Genomic DNA, 16,107 nt, shown 5'->3' with positions numbered 1-16,107 from the left:
AAGAAACACCTCATGAAGGTTTAACAAAATATTATTCATAATGAAAATACGTGTGTGTATATATATGTAAATATAGTCTATATACTTATATGTGTGTATGTGTATATAGACACACATATGGACTGTTCACTTACAAAACAAGCTGAAAAGTTAAAACATTCTGAAATTTTTTTTAAGTTATTTGTTTATTTATTTATTTATCTATTTATTTATTTATTTTTGGCTGCGTTGGGTCTTCATTGCTGCGTGCGGGCTTTCTCTAGTTGCGTGAGCGGGGGCCACTCTTCATTGTGGTGCGCGGGCTTCTCACTGCGATGGCTTCTCTTGTTGCAGAGCATGGGCTCTAGGCGCACGGGCTTCAGTAGTTGTGGCATGTGGGCTCAGTAGTTGTGGCTTGCGGGCTTAGTTGCTCTGCGGCATGTGGGATCTTCCAGGGCCAGGGCTCAAACCCGTGTCTCCTGCATTGGCAGGCGGATTCTTAACCACTGCGCCACCAGGGAAGCCCAACATTCTGAGATTTTTATTGAGAAGTTTTGCAGATTGTATCCTGGGTTCAGTACCACTCCAGTTTAAGTACTAAAACTAGTGCTTTTCCTGTTTGTTTTGTCTCCCAATTCAGAGCACCAGGAAGACAGAAAGACCTTGAGTAAACTGATAACTTACTATTTCAAACAGGACCCCACAAGCCAGCATGGAAGTTAGGAGCACATACCTTATTTCCAAGGTATATGCTTTATCTTATACATAGAATCTTTCTGTACAAACAGAAACAGTTCCTGTCAGGGACCAGTACCACACAGCCAGTGAGTGGCAAAGTAAACGCACTCAGAAGAAGCCAAATTCTTGCTTTTACACTGAAGAGTAACTACTCAATGGCCTGCTGGGTTCATCAAGGCATCGGTATTTCTGGCTTAACAATACCTGTAGGGAGTTACATGTTACAATTTTAGAAATAAGGTAATTAGTTAAGTAGCAAAATGAAATTATAGGTTAACAAACAGATTTACTAAATAATTAATGAGTTGCTCTACGGCTACTTGTATTCACATATGATACGTCTGTTTCTCACTAAGACAAACCTGACCACAGCTGTCCACAGAGGGAATCAACACACTAGCCCACAGATATGTTATGCTTGGCCTATACCAAAAAAAAACTGTTGACAGATTTCTAAAAACTGGAAAATGTCACAAAGAAATACAGACACCCAACTTCATTTGAAAACAACAAGAACAACAACAAAGAAGCATAAGATTCTAGAAACTGTAGGTCCACAGTCAGCAGAAACTGAGCAGCCCATGTATCTTTGGGTCTGCCACAGTCTCCACCACTCCCTACTGTCTCAGTTGCCCCTACATTTCAATTTCTGACATTGCCTCCTGGTCCCTGTAGGCATCTAAGTTTGCAACTCTTGTTGCAAGTCTCAGGGCCATTCCCGGTCCTCAGTGTTCACTTCTGTAGCAGCTTTTTTATTTTGGACTCTCTTGGCCTTTGTCGACTGTGTAGGGGGCGGGGGATGGGGAGGCGGCGGGGGGGGGGGGGGGGGGGGAATGGGGAACTCTCAAACTCCATCTGCACTGATTCGATGTCCATGAACTAAAACAAAAGAGCTTTTCACCTTGGCCTGCAGCATATTTGCCACTCTGAGTATTTCTGTCTTCTGCTTTTTCTTCCTCTCATTTCCCTTTGCATCTGCATGCATTGTTCAAAGCCAAAACCTGAGTGCTACGTGAAAGAGAACAACTATCCACTCTCCCTCAGATGGGATGGGGGACGGGGTGTCACATTCTACTCTTCTGTGAGAGCGAGGCCTGGAAATTCCACACAAAACCTAAACAGGTCCCTTCAGACCGTGAAACATTCCCCTCATTCTGTCTTCCTGGGGCTGAACACTCACAGAGGTACACAGCAAAAGGGTCCCCTGGGCCTGGGGTGGCGCAGCTGTCTAGGAGCCCATGGGGACAAAGGCTTTAACTCTTCCCTGCCCACTCTGTGGGAAGGACACTTACAGACCTCAGTGCATTAATGCACCTACGGAAATATGCAACAACTGTCCCTACTAGAAAAGTTCTCCTTTCTACTCAATCACTATGTATTAGCTGAAAACCAACTGCAGACAAGAATTATGAGGGATGGTCTGACATACATTATTTATTTTTCTAGGCTCCACATGAGTGGTATAGACTGGTGGTCCTCAAATTTTAGCCAGCACTAGAATCACTGAGGGACCACAGCTTCCTGCATCCCACCCCCAGAGTTTCTGATTCTGTGAGTCTGGGATGGGGCCTGAGAATTTACATGTCTAAGCTCTAATGTTGAAAAAGGAAGGTCCATGGATAAACAACAAGGTCCTACTGTATAGCACAAGGAACTATATTCAATATCCTGTGATAAACTATAATGGAAAAGAATATGAAAAAGAATATATCAATGTATATGTGTAACTGAGTCACTCTGTTGTACAGCAGAAATTAAACACGACATTGTAAATCAACTATACGTCAATAAAATTTTTTACAAAACTGACAATTAAAACAGGATCTAGGTTTTAAATGTGTATATTTGTTTAAAACAAAGTAGATTACACTTTGCAAACACTAAAAAAAAAAAAAAAGAGGAAGTTCAAGAACAACAGTGACAAGATGTTGAGCCACATATATGTGGCTGGGAAAGGGTTTCTTGAAAATCTCAGTTTAAAAACATCAGGAGTCAGGGACAATTGTCATAGATTTACAGGTGCTCATTAAGTATCCCGTTTAGATGGCGCCAAATAAGAACAAAGAGTTTCTCCACCTCCAAAAAGAGTCTTTCTTTTTTTTTTTTATTTTTTTTTATTTTTATTTATTTATTTATTTGGCTGTGTTGGGTCTTCATTTCTGTGCGAGGGCTTTCTCTAGTTGCGGCGAGCGGGGGCCACTCTTCATCGTGGTGCGCGGGCCTCTCACTATTGTGGCCTCTCTTGTTGCGGAGCACAGGCTCCAGACACACAGGCTCAGTAGTTGTGGCTCACGGGCCCAGTTGCTCCGCGGCATGTGGGATCTTCCCAGACCAGGGCTCGAACCCGTGTCCCCTGCATTGGCAGGCGGATTCTCAACCACTACGCCACCAGGGAAGCCCAAGAGTCTTTCTTTACAGATCAGTTTTAAATGAGATTCTTCAACTTGGCCTAGGGGTGCTGGTAACCAAACCACTTCATACCATCTGTCTTTAGATGTCTTACTCACAAGCAGTATTTGTGTTTTTTATTTAACACTTATTACCAACAATTTCAGGCTTTAGTGTAGACAGCCATTTTCATAAACGCTACTCACAGCTCTGCCATCGGCTCATGGTTAGTTTAAGACTCCAGTTGGAATCCATGATAAGATGGTGCCTCGTGAAATCCGTTCCACTCTACACATTAAGCTAGTTTTCCTGTTTCAAAGGTCATATTCCAGGTAGACTTTTGACTTGATTCTCCCTAAGACACGGTAATATAAAATTACCCTGAGAACATGAAAATCTGTTCAGTTAACACAGGTTAAAGTTAGAAACACATAAACACACACAGACACACACACTCATGTACACACATCCACTCCTAAACCCAAAAGCACTGAATTTCCCTTCTGCTGCAAATCTCTGAAATAGGAAATAGAGTGTTTTCTTTCACTGAAAGGTTTTCCTCAGGAAAGCATGATTCAGATGATCATAATCACGGCCTTTTCTGATTGATGACACATAGGGGTTTTTCCTCTAAAAGTCTGAAAGATACTCTCCCTATAGGGGGGGGACATGAGGTGTGTGTTTGTAAAGTTTCTAGGTTATTCTAATATAAACCTACCAACCTTCGATTCTCTCCCACTCACTCCTACCCTGTTGATAAGCGACGCATCGAGTGTTAAAAAAAAAAAAAAAAATGTGTTCAACTCCTACCTGTTGAAATTTCTCAAAATACCATCTATGCAAGCAAAAAATGGTGACTCTATTTTCCAAAGTAAAATTAGGACAGTCTATCAGCAGAGCAAAGTATTTTAAATTAGATCTATTGACCAGTTCCTTTGACTCAACTATTTTTCGTTTTCATAAAAAGACTTTCTAATTTTGACAACTACTGATCTGCATTCTAAGGAACTGTTTTGCTCTAGTAAACACAACTGCATCTGCCCTTCTGATCCCAGGTTAAAAACTGTTCCATCAGCCATCTGATGTCAAAGAAAACAAACTAGGCTAAGTCCACTTTCACAAAAACCCTATTCATAGATGAATAAACAGCTTCAGAAACTGGAGCTCCCTGCAAAATGTGCCAGAAGAGAACAATGACGTAAACAAAGCATGCGAACGCAGAAAGACAGATTGTGCTCTCCCTCTTAAACGACAAGAGAGTAATCAGGATGAGGGAAGGGCAGGGAGAGCTCTTAACCCTGGCAGAGAAAGAAAAAAATGAATCTACACCCCAAGTTCAAATATAATTTTTAAATTATCTGGATGTGAAGCTATCAGTGAACCAACTCTACCTAGAACTTGGCTTCACAAATGCTAGAACCACCAATACCTTCGTGCAAGACACCATCATCTCCAGAATACTGCAATGCCTTCCATCTGGGCTCCCTAAACTCATTTCTGCCCCAAGAACCCAAATCAGATCATGTCACTCCCCTGCTTTTCATGATGAGAAAATGTTGCAAATGCCTGTCCAAGACTTATGAGACCCTCCATGATCTGACAGCTGTGTCTCTCACCCCACCCACCACAACCCCACCGTCCTTGCTCCTCATGACGCCACTGCGCTTCCTTTCCTCAAACACTCCAAGCTCATTTGCACCTCAGGGCCTTTGCACTGGCTGTGCCTTCTGCCTACAATGCTCTTCCCCTAATTTCCAAATGGCTGGTTCCTTCTTGTCATTCATCCCAAGTGTCATCTTCTCAGAGAGCTTCCCAAAAACACCATCCCAAGAAGTCTCCCACCCGGTCACTCTCCTCCCTCACCTCTCTGCTTTACTTTCTTCTTAGCAATTATCACTAGCGAATATTTTCTTGTTCATCTGTTTTGTTGTGGTGGTGGTTTTGGTATATTGTTGTTGTCATCCCACATCTACCATGTTAAAGGAGGGACCAAGCTGGAACCCTGCACCTAGAACACGCTGGATTTCCAGCACCTGGAACAATACCTGAACTTAGTAGGTTCCTAGTAATCAACCTGTTGAATGAATGAAACTCTCTATTACTACAGGTGGAATTTGTCATCGAGGAAAGTGTTCCTCCGAAGCTGTCTCCAAGAGAAACTACTACTAAACCTTTTCCATGGCGCCACTTCCTCCAGGACATACGAGGTCCTCAAAGGAAAGTGAGGGAAAAGTGTCCAGGAAACAACGAGGAGAAGACAAAAAAACAGAGTTAATTTAACTCACATCTATCCACCAATACAGAGAAGATGGAATTGTCGTAAATTATTAGTAAAACACGTGAAAGGTGACTATCAGCCACAACAGCATTAAATATTTAAGCAACAATAATCCAATTATACTACATATTAACCTTGGAGTTATATGAATTCATCAATAATGAGTTTGTGAACATTTATATGCCATACATTATGCAAAATGCTTTCCCTACGTTACCTCTTTTAATTCTAACAAAAACACTGTGAGTTAATTACCAGTCACATTTCACATATGAGAAGCCTAAGGCAGGCCTGGGGAAGTTAAGATACTTTACTAAGTTTTCAAATCGGTAGTATCAATACAGAATCTGTTGTGAGCAACTACACTTCAATAAAAATTTTTTTAAAAAAATACAGAATCTGAATCCAGCTCTATTTTATTCCAAAGCCTGTGTGTTATTCACCATGCCCAATCTCTCCCTCAGCAGTTAAAATGAAAATGCTGTGAAGAATCAAAGGCAAGCAGGAAATGAAGCCATAAAAATCGTTTAAGAAAGTTAAATGGATGGATGGATGGATGTGATTCCACCAAATAGAAATGTTAATTGTACCAGACAAAAAATCTGCCATATGACACTCAAGATAAAATAAAAATTAGATTAAGAGAGTCAAAAAGAGAATGATTCATTACTGAGTAGCATTCTGAAACAATACAACACAGTCAACAAACTACAATAAAAATAAATAACTGGCAATAAGTGTCTCAAATGCTAAAAGGTCAGGTTCAGAATACGTAGGGCCCTGTTTAAGCTGTGTAATTGAAAAAAAGAAGAAAGAAAAAAAAAAAGAAACAGAAAGAAAAGGAATGTATCCCATGAGTGTAAACCCTGAAGGGATAATCAGGGAACACAAAAGTCAAAAGTTCTTTGAAGTTGCCCCTCCCGACACTTGATGAAGAGAGAACGAAAAGCACCACCTTGACCAGAGGAGGAACCAGGGGCTGCACAGAACAAGAGAACAGAAGCCTGTGGAGTCTGGTCCCAACTCCTGGCCTTCTGACCTTGGACAACTCACTTCATGTCCGAAAACCTCTATCCTCACTGGGCCTTCACTGTGCTCCTCTCGGGCTTGTGAAAATATCAAATGAGAACAAACATGGAAGAGCTTGTGTAAATAAAATTTGCTTTAAAGCCTAGCTAATGGCTATGCCAGTGGTGAAAACACCAGAAACCTCACAAAATGAAAGCAAAGAGGAAAAGGAGGTGAGAACATAGATGTCCCAGAGCTAGAACACAACAGGCTTGGAATGAACAAACATCGAGGCGGTAACACAGAAACAGCAAGACAGAAAACTGAGGTACCCGCAGCTCTCTGCAATGATGTGAACGCAAAAGGGAAGCATGCAGGTGAGGTCTGAACAAGGAGAGGTCACCTCCCAATCTCCACCGACACAGAACTCAAGACACCCGGCCTCGGCACAGCACGTACTTCCAAATTTTGAGAACCGCCCTGAATGACATTCAGTGTCACTTTCCAGCAACAATGAAATCTCCCCCCCAAAATCATCTAAGTTTGGTAAACCCGGTGCAGTCCCAGACTACAGGACCATGTGACTGGCCAAAAGCCCAGCTCATCCTCCAAAGTCCACCTAAGGATCCTGAGAACACACTTCAACCACACAAGCCCACTGACCACCCCATGACTCCCTTCTTCCTACTTGGCTTTAAAAAAAAAAAAAAAAGGATTGTTATGAGAACTCTTCAAATCCCAAGAAATATGGAAGACAGCTCAAGGGAAATGTCTCATTTAGTTTACAGAGAATCACCTGATGTTGTTGCTAGGTGGTGCTTATAAATATATAAATATAAGCACACTCCCTAAGATTGCTTTTCTGTTTTAATTAGTGGCCAAGCCAAGTGTCGTCACCAGGGAACTTAAATAAAATAGGTGGAGCCCATGTCAGATCAGACAGCAGGACCTACCAGCGAAGTGGGAAAACGCGTTTGCAGCGGCTGCTGGAGCAGAGCTTCTCAAGCTGCAATGTGCCCATGGATCACCAGGGGATCTTGTTAGAATGCAGACTTAGCAGGCTTGTGCTTCTGCATCTCCAGCAAGCTCCCGGGAGGTGCGGGTACCACTAGTCATGGACCAGGTGCCACAGAGGGGTCAACGGTCCAAAGCAAGAGCCAGTCCTAACGCCATGCTCACTGGAAGTCCAGTGACTATAAGAAAAAAGTTGAGAAAATACAGTTTGAACTTATTTACCCCAAGAGGGCTCAGGATACTGGCAAGAGGCATCTACCACTCAGCTCACCAAGAACCTTCCCCTGATTAGTGATGTTGAGCATCCTTTTATATACTTGTTGGGCATCTGTCTGTCTCGTCACTTTTTATTATTTCTGCTTCTTAGTATTTTTAAAAGAAATTTGCCTAAGAGGAATTAATAGAGTCCTTCGTATACTTGTTCTAATATTTTTAAGTTTGCTCTTCATAATTAAGCTTTAGATACACCTAGAATTTACTTTGCATGGAGGATGCAATAGTATTGTTGTGAGTATAAAACGTAAAGAATTTAGTAAAACATCAACATAGAGAAAGCAAAAAACAAAAACAAGAACCTTCCTGACCAGCTGCAAGTCCCACCCCGGGGTCCTCTGAGTGGTTGACAAATGGCAGGGAAATCTCCACGGCACTGACTGGTGTCCCTGGATGGTAAGAATCAACCTTATGACAGACCACGCGGCTCAGAGAGAGTAATTTATGTCCTGGAGCTGTAGGATAAAAGAGGAGAGGAAGCAATAAAAACAAGCAGTAATTTATTGAGAGCTTACATAAGATCACACAGGCAGAGGTGGTACCGGGATACAAAGCCAGAGACTGATTCCAGAGCCCACACTCTCACCTCTAAGTTCCAATGCCTGGTACAAGCCACAGAAGCGACGAAGTGATGGAGGAGAGGACAGCATTTAAGAGCGCCACCGCCTATCAGCACGAGACCAGAGACTCCCCGTCTCTGCTTTAGTTTCTTCGCCTTTAATACGGGCTAATAATTGTTCGCACACCTCACCGGGTTTTCTGAGGAGTAAACGAGGGAGTCTAAATAAAGCACTTAGCCCAGTGTCTGATACATAATAAATACTTCAATGAATGTTTTTCTATTATTATGATTAAGAAAACTCTGTGGCGGGAGTCCAGGAGATAGAACTGGCAAGAAATTGGACTAAAGAAAAGAGTTCTTGACCTATAGCCAAATGGTGGACCTACAACTGCCAAAAGAAACGATCTCCCTTTTCCAGCGACCCTAGAGGCTAAAGGAAGAAGGACAACCTAACTGGAATCAGAACGACAAAAAGAACTGGCCTTCGACCAGCCACGAACAAGATCTCTACCGTTAACAAGGGAACTCCAGCTCCTCTGTGACCAGATAGTGAGGCACTTTAAAACTGCTGACCTGCCACATGTTACAGACACATCAGGAAAAAAGCAGTGCCCACGGCCAGATATAGAAAATGAGCAGATGTCCTGAGCACATGCTCAGACCTCAAACAAGAAAGCTCCCTTTCCTCGTGGTTGGTGATGGGGAAACATTAACCACACCGTCAGCACCAGAAGGTGGCCAGAGAGACTTCTGTTCTGGGACTAAAGCTGATTTTATAGATGTGCTCTCTCAACAACAAACACACTTATTTCGAGACTGTCCGTCGCAGACCGATCAATGACCAAGGGCTGGACGGACGGGGCTGCAGGGACAAACCAGTAACCCTTCCTCCTTGCTGAAGACACTCCAATGGCCTGAAAGCAGGAACACAACTTGGGACGCGGCATTTTACAACGCAACTTCTAACATTTAAATCAAGCTTAGAATGATTTGGCTTTAAGTCAGACTCTTTCCAACTTTTCCCATTGTTACAAGGAACTCCAGATGTGAATTTTTTAATTTAATTCTTTACCATAAAGTTGCAATTAACTGTTTTCAATGAAACATCTTTGTAAATGAAATGAGCATATTAAATATAACAAGTAAAAAAAATCAGGCTTAGAGACAAAGACCTCATAATCAGCTTAGGGTGCTGACCTGAGAAAACTTAACAGGGATGAAAATACAACACTATTTCTAAAACAAGGCGGACCCATGGGCTTGAGGGAAGTGGGAAATTGTGACATGTGTCCTACTTTGAGAGCTGATCTATGAATATCAGGACATGTAAATTACTGTATGTCAGACACTACTGGCTGCCTACCAATATCTATTCTCCCCCTCTTCCTTACTGAATAAACTCCAAATTTTTTTCAAGGCCACAGTGTACGAAACTTTAAAAAAAACTACAGTGACCAGCTTCCCCTGTAGCATGAGGTAGTCACGTGACAGCTGTAGCAACTACGATGTAAGCCAAGTCATTTGATGGAACCTCTAGGAGAGCTCTTTGAAGGGGAGGACTTGGCTACCACCAGTGTTTTGTCTCCTCTGGGTCTCCTTTCTCCAGCCTGGAACAAGAACGTGATCCTGGTGGCGGAGCAGCCACCCTGCACGGAGGTGTTTGGTATAAAGGGTTCAGCCCCCTGCTCAGAATGGCTGAACAGGATGGCAGAAGAAGCGTGGAGTCCTGATGGCACCACGGAAACCCCACACAATCCTGAATTCCCTATTTCCAGACTTCTTTTCCAAGGAAAAATCAAAAGTCTCATTTGGAGAGTCCACCAAAAACTGGGTTTTCTGTTATATGCAGCTGACCCTATTCTTGCCTGATACACATTGTAAAAGTTCATCTGCTTTGCAAAAGCCTTCACCAAATCATCTAGAAGGCAAGGTGCCATGAAACTATGAATTAATTTGATTAACAAATAACCTTCCTGACATATACGGAATAGGTAGAATAAGACACACATATAGCGAATGACTCTCCTCCAGTAACACATGATCTATAACTCATCACAGGGATCCTGATGGTCTATTCATCCATGTGGTGAAGATGAGAGCATCCTCTGGGGGTGACCCTGGGAAGAACTTCCCAAGAAGATGGAAGGAAATGAAGCCAAACTGTCTGGGGTCAAACGCCGCTCTGTCACTTCGTGGCTGTGTGACACTGGTCAAAGTACTTAACCTTCCTATGCCTCGGTGTCCTCAACTGCAAAATGGAAATGATAGTTCCTACCTTAAAGGGTGTTTACGCATTTAAATGAGCTAACACTTGTACAATGCTTAGACCTGCGCTAACATGCACTGAGGATCTACTAATATCATAACACTGGTGTTGCTAGAGCTAGGGATTAATACAAATAAAAATTATAATAAAATAGTAATAATAATAAAAGCCAGATGAATTACTTCATTCTGTAGACAGCAACCTTTTTCCTAATCTATGCATCTGCCTAATAACATCAACATGAGAGCAAGCTAGAGGTTGTGGCCGGATTTAGACAGTTTTAAATCTAAGGCTTTCTACAGTGCTCACGATCACCACTGCCACACTCATGCAATGCCAAGAGTGGCAATCTACAAGAAGAGCTGCTTATCAGTAGGATGTATTTATAAAATGGGGGTTGGGCAGGGAGGTTAGCAAAGACAGCTAAAAACAGTCCTATAAGCAAACAAGTTTGCATAAGCCAATAGTTCATTAAAAAGTCGATATTTTCACATCATGACTATGAGAAATATTCAAGTAATGTGTCACCCAATTTGGGAGAATGTAGCCTCTCATCTAAGAGTTCGCCACACACTTCCTCCTTTTCTCTTCTCTAGATTCTAACACAAAAAGTATCCAGGTCATTCGATTAGGCTGTACTTAAGGGTCCAAAAGGACACAAGCATTTTATATAAAGTTGCCACGTACTAGCCACAGGTATGTAACCTAATCAGTATCCAACGCTCCAGACACCAAGATACTGAACCACCCATAATTCCTCTTTCAGGTCAGTAGAATACTTTCCCTGAGTGAAAGCGATCTCAACTAAGTCACAATGTCAAGGCAACAGGATACCAAAAACAGTTTAATCTGCTCTGACTTAAATGCTAAACAAACATAACAGGATGTGAATTTATGCTTCTCCTCTCCCAATCCCAAGAGAGACCAAAAAAAAAAAAAGGACACAAATCTTGAGGGTGTGAAGATCTCACTCCATAATCTCCCTGTTTGCCTGTTACTGGTTTTCTGGTTGTACCTTATCAAGTAGGCTGGCAGTGGCTCAGAAAAGCCAGAGTGATAAATTGTAACCCTTTCTTTTACTCAGGAGCAGTACTGTCCAGTACAAATATAATGTGAGCTGCAAAAGTCAGCCGCCTGTGTAATTTTAAATTTTTTAGGAGCCACCTTTCAGAAGGTAAAAATAAATAGGTGAAGTTAATTTTAGGAATAAACTTTATTTACCCCAATATATCAAAATATTATTTCAACATGTAATAAGTATAAAAAACTAGCAATGAGATAGTTTATATGCTGTTTTTCACACGAGTGTGTATTTTACACTTACAGCACATGGCAATGTGGACCAGCCGTATTTCAAGGGCCCAAAAGCCACTTGTGGTCTGGCTACCATTTTGGACAGAGCAGCTCTTGAGGTCAAAAACTGCTGAAGTCATCAGTTTCTTAGTTTGCTTCTATGATGGATACACTGGTAAAATAGATCAACCAACTCAGACTGGGCAAGTCGCTAGACAGGGGACCTAGTAGTATTTTGAATGGGGGAACACACCCCATTTCAAAATAGGATCTGGGTCTTCATAGCTTTTAAGTTTATGTTTCGTATCAAGCAGTGACATTGCTGTTTACACGTTACTCAATGTACAAGTACTTTGTGTTTTCATGTTTGTTTTAAATAAGAGCCCAGGAAATTTTGGTCCCTGGGCAAACCTCTTCTCAGGAGCGATGTACCCTGTTCCTTCTCCCAAAGGAGCAGGAAATGGTCAGACATACCCCGCTGGCACGTGCCATACCTCCCATACATCGGGGACATCCCATTCCACGTGGTCTGTGTGTACTACGCAGGCATGAGAAATGAGATGCAGAGATGACCAGTGTTTGTGATGCCGCAGCCATGGGTGAGACAGTTAGAAAGATGACCTGATCTTACCAGTGTTTACCTACCTCTCAGGCTTACTGAAGACCAAGGTTAATAACAGAGAGAGAGCTCTTAGCAAACCGTAACGCGCTATACAATTCTAGTTATTATTATTGAGAAAGGACACCATTCCCCTCACCTGGAAGAGCAGATAGAAGAAAGTAAAACAAAACAAAAAAAAAACAGTAACTTGAAACAGAGAGATGCTGAGTTGGGAGGGGGGTGAAGAGCCCACCAAAACACTGGTTGTTCTTGGAGGGCTTGTTCTCTTGAAAGGGTTCAGAGAGGCTTGAGGAACCTCCGTCACTTTTCCCTCGAAGTCTTGGCAGGTACTTAAAAGTAACCGTGACAGCTCGGAGTCCAAGCTTCCAGCCACCCCTGCTCTACCACCGGCCGCCTGTCCAACCAACCCGCTGCTTTTCCTCATCTCAGTGACGGCATAACTCAGGGAAAAGGTTCCAAGCAGTCAGACGACTTCTTCCCAGGGTTTAAATATGGCCTAAAAATGCGGCGCCACCGGGGGTACTGGCGCCTTCCCGGAGCGAAAGTCGCCGAGTCCCGGGGAGTCTGGCTCAAGGCTCGTCGCCGGCGCAAATGCCTCAGTGTTGGTTCTTGCGCTGCCCTCCCTCCCTCTCCGACAAAAACAGGGAGGCTCGCCGAGCCGCCGGGGTCTCCCTTTACCTGTCCAACCGCCTCGTCACGCCTGCGAACTGCTCTGGGCAGGCGGCGCTGACGACGTCCGAGGAGAGTCACCCACACAAAGGCGCCTTGTGCCTCTGCGCCCCGGGACAGGCAGCCGGGGCGCCGGGAAGGGCAGGGAGGGCGCCCCCGCGTCCGAGATCCGCACGCCCGGCCCCCTCCCTCCACTCAGAGGCCACCCCTACCCCGCCCCCGGTTTCAAGATGGGCCTCTCCTCGGCTTGTCACCACTCGCACCCCCGCAAGCAGGCACAAGAGCTAGGGGCGCACAAGCCAGTGGGAAGAAGTTTGCATTGTCACCGCGCTGCGCTCTCAACGCTCCTCGCCTGCAGGAAGGGCTGAGCACCCCCTACCCCAGCTCCCCGCCAGCCGATGCCCGGGGTCGGAGACGCCGGGCCACCCCCCCAGGCTCGCTCACCTCTAGTCCAGTCCACCACTTGTTTGGGGCTCCACTTGGTCACGGGCTCCATGGTGGATGGCTGGGCACCCAGCGGGGCTGGAGTCGGCGGTGAAGTCCTGCTGCCCGCGCCCGTTGCCCCTTCCCGGGAGGGCGCGCCCCGCGGCTGGTCCCCGCGCCCGAGCGCCCCGTCAAGGCTGCATGGCTGCCGCGGTCAGCGGGACATCCCAGCGCGGCTCAGCCCGGGCGGCGCGGCCCTCTCCCCGGCGCACGGGACAGCGGCGCGGCTCCTCCTCCTCCTCCCGCGGCCGCCGCGGCCGGGACCCCGGGCACAGCTGCTGCTCCTGGGCGACGGCAGCTGCTGAGACTCGGGGCTGTGAGCCCAGATCCCCCGGCCTCGGCTCCGAGCGGGACTCTCCCGGCCTTGCTGCTCCCCGCCGCCCCTCTGCGCCTCCGGCCGGGACCGCTGCCTCGGGTTCTCGGGCCGCGCGCTCCGCTCCCCCTCCAGCTCCTCCTCTGGGCTGCGAGCTCTCCCAGGTCCCCGCTCCTCGCGCGCCGGCGTCCGGAGTCTTCCCGCCCGCAGGTCCCACCTCCTGCGCCTCCCTGGCTGGCTGCACCGGGGCGGGGAGGAGCGCAGAGCGAGCGCGCTCGGGTTACAAAGTTCCAGCTCCAGCCTGCGCGCTCGGAATAAAAGAAGGGGCGGGGCCGGACACCCAGCGAAACTCGTGGGAGGGGGCGGGGCCGCCCAGCCAGCCGACTCCGGTTACTTTCCCTCTCTCAGCGGGTCTCCGCACATTCGGAGTGGCCCGGGCCGGACTTTCTTTCTCAGGGGGCGGGTTGTAGATACGCGTGCATCCTGCAGAGCCCGTCGGCTTTGGTGAGGCCCGGGTCCTGTTGGTAGCAGTACAGGCCGTCTGGCTGTGAGCAACAGTGCACTAAAAAAAGTAATAATAAAATCAAAACTAAAGTGAGACCTGCACGTTCTGTTCGTTTTAAGTGCTGTGGGTCAATACTGCTATGCGATTAAGCCCTCCTCCTTTTACATTTCTTAAGGGAAAATTATTTTATTTCATTTATATTTTGGATGACATTGTGACAATCTAATTCAATTCTTTTTAAATTTATTTTATTGAAGTATAGTTGATTTACCATGTGTTAACTTCTGTTCTACAACAAAGTGATTCAGTTATACATATACATATACATTCCTTTTCATATCCTTTCCCATTACGGTTTATCACAGGACACTGAATACAATTCCCTGTGCTATACAGTAGGACCTTGTTTATCCATTCTCTATATAACAGTTTGCATCTGCTAATCCCAAACTCCCAATCCATCCCTCTCCCACCTCCCCTCCCCCTTGGCAACCCGTTCTCTCTGTCTGTAACTCACTTCTCTTTTAATGCTACTGCAATATTTCAACTTCGCAACTAAAATGAATCATACTAAACTGGTAGCTTTTAGCGTTCTATATTGCCATACTGTAATATTCATATTTGCAAAGTGAGCTAATGCTCATTTGAATTAGTCATCAATCGTGAAGGGAAAGTTGTTAGCCAGCTCCAAAAAAAAAAGATACTGTGTGCAGTTGCAGCGACTGACAGAAGGGCCCTTTTACTTTCAGGGGCTCAATCTGGGGCCAGAGTTAACCCCGAACTGGGGGAAAATCCTAAATTTGAATACCCACCTCTCCTCCTTCAAGCCTCACTTCACCCCCTCCTCTCCAGCCCCAGTGAGCTCTAGCTCCCACTCACAGATGCTCTGGCACTTAGTGATTCTTACCTTCCATTGCGTTATTTATTTACATCTTCCCCTTGGAGACTGTTAAGCCCTGGGAGGCAGAACTTACCTGATATTATATAGAGCTTTTTCTCCTCTCCCTCTTCCTACCACCTAGCTGGTACCACCTAGCAGGGAGTCAAAGGTGCGGTTGGTATTTATTCATTCATTTAATATATATCTGGATGCCTCCTGTGTGCCAGCCACTTCATTCATGAAATATCTGTTGAATTAGTATGATATGGACTATTTATACAGGTCAACTTGGATGCACATGTTGGAAGGATGGCTAGCAGAAGGCCTAAGCGTCTGTTGCATAGTGTGATGAGCTGGAGTACCCAAGAAGAAGAAATCTACTTTAAAAAGTGAAACATCGGACTCACCTTCCATGCAACTCATCTACAGCAGAGGTGCCACAACAACACAAAGACATGCAGTTATCAAATACAATAATTTTTTGTTGTAGTTTTTTGAGCAAGAGTTGCTGGTTGACCAGGAAACTTGGTAAAGGCAGTGACAAAATTCCAGATGGCGTAGTTGTCCTTCAGAAAAGAAATGACTTTTAAAACTTAATAACATCAATTGTTCACCATCTTTTCTTTATGGAAGCAAGAAGGGAGCATCTTAACATCTGTCATTGGATTCACTGGAAAATGTAACCAATCTTACCCACACCTTTAGTTACAGCAATCACTGTATTTTGTATCATCTTTAATGATGATTAGTGTGACCACATAATTTATCTCCAAACCAAGATATTCCTGAATCTGAAAGGGGATTTATCAATACTTACATTGGAATCACATGAATAG

At 44.8% G+C, this 16,107-nt stretch overlaps 1 protein-coding gene across 8 annotated transcripts in view; it reads right to left on the bottom strand.

Annotated features, from left to right (window-relative positions):
* CNKSR3 (CNKSR family member 3) overlaps positions 1-14,155 on the bottom strand; it is a 103,626-nt gene extending 89,471 nt beyond the window's left edge. For 2 of the 8 annotated variants that reach the window (XM_036872209.1, XM_036872208.1), the window contains exons 1-3: positions 13,535-13,672; positions 8,265-8,437; positions 7,981-8,133 (exon numbers count right to left, since the gene is read on the bottom strand). In XM_036872209.1, the coding sequence (XP_036728104.1) occupies positions 7,981-8,133; positions 8,265-8,328 (217 nt within the window). In that variant the 5' untranslated portion in view covers positions 8,329-8,437; positions 13,535-13,672. Of the gene's footprint in view, positions 1-7,980; positions 8,134-8,264; positions 8,438-13,099; positions 13,210-13,534 lie in introns of those variants that run through there. The other 6 variants (XM_036872203.1, XM_036872206.1, XM_036872204.1 and 3 more) reach the window with 6 other exon arrangements.
* Positions 14,156-16,107: the final 1,952 nt, after the last annotated feature.

Source organism: Balaenoptera musculus, chromosome 12 (genome assembly GCF_009873245.2).
Source record: "Balaenoptera musculus isolate JJ_BM4_2016_0621 chromosome 12, mBalMus1.pri.v3, whole genome shotgun sequence".
Lineage (NCBI taxonomy): Eukaryota > Metazoa > Chordata > Mammalia > Artiodactyla > Balaenopteridae > Balaenoptera > Balaenoptera musculus.
Note: the sequence above shows the minus strand (reverse complement) of the source record. Positions and strands in the feature narration are given on the sequence as shown.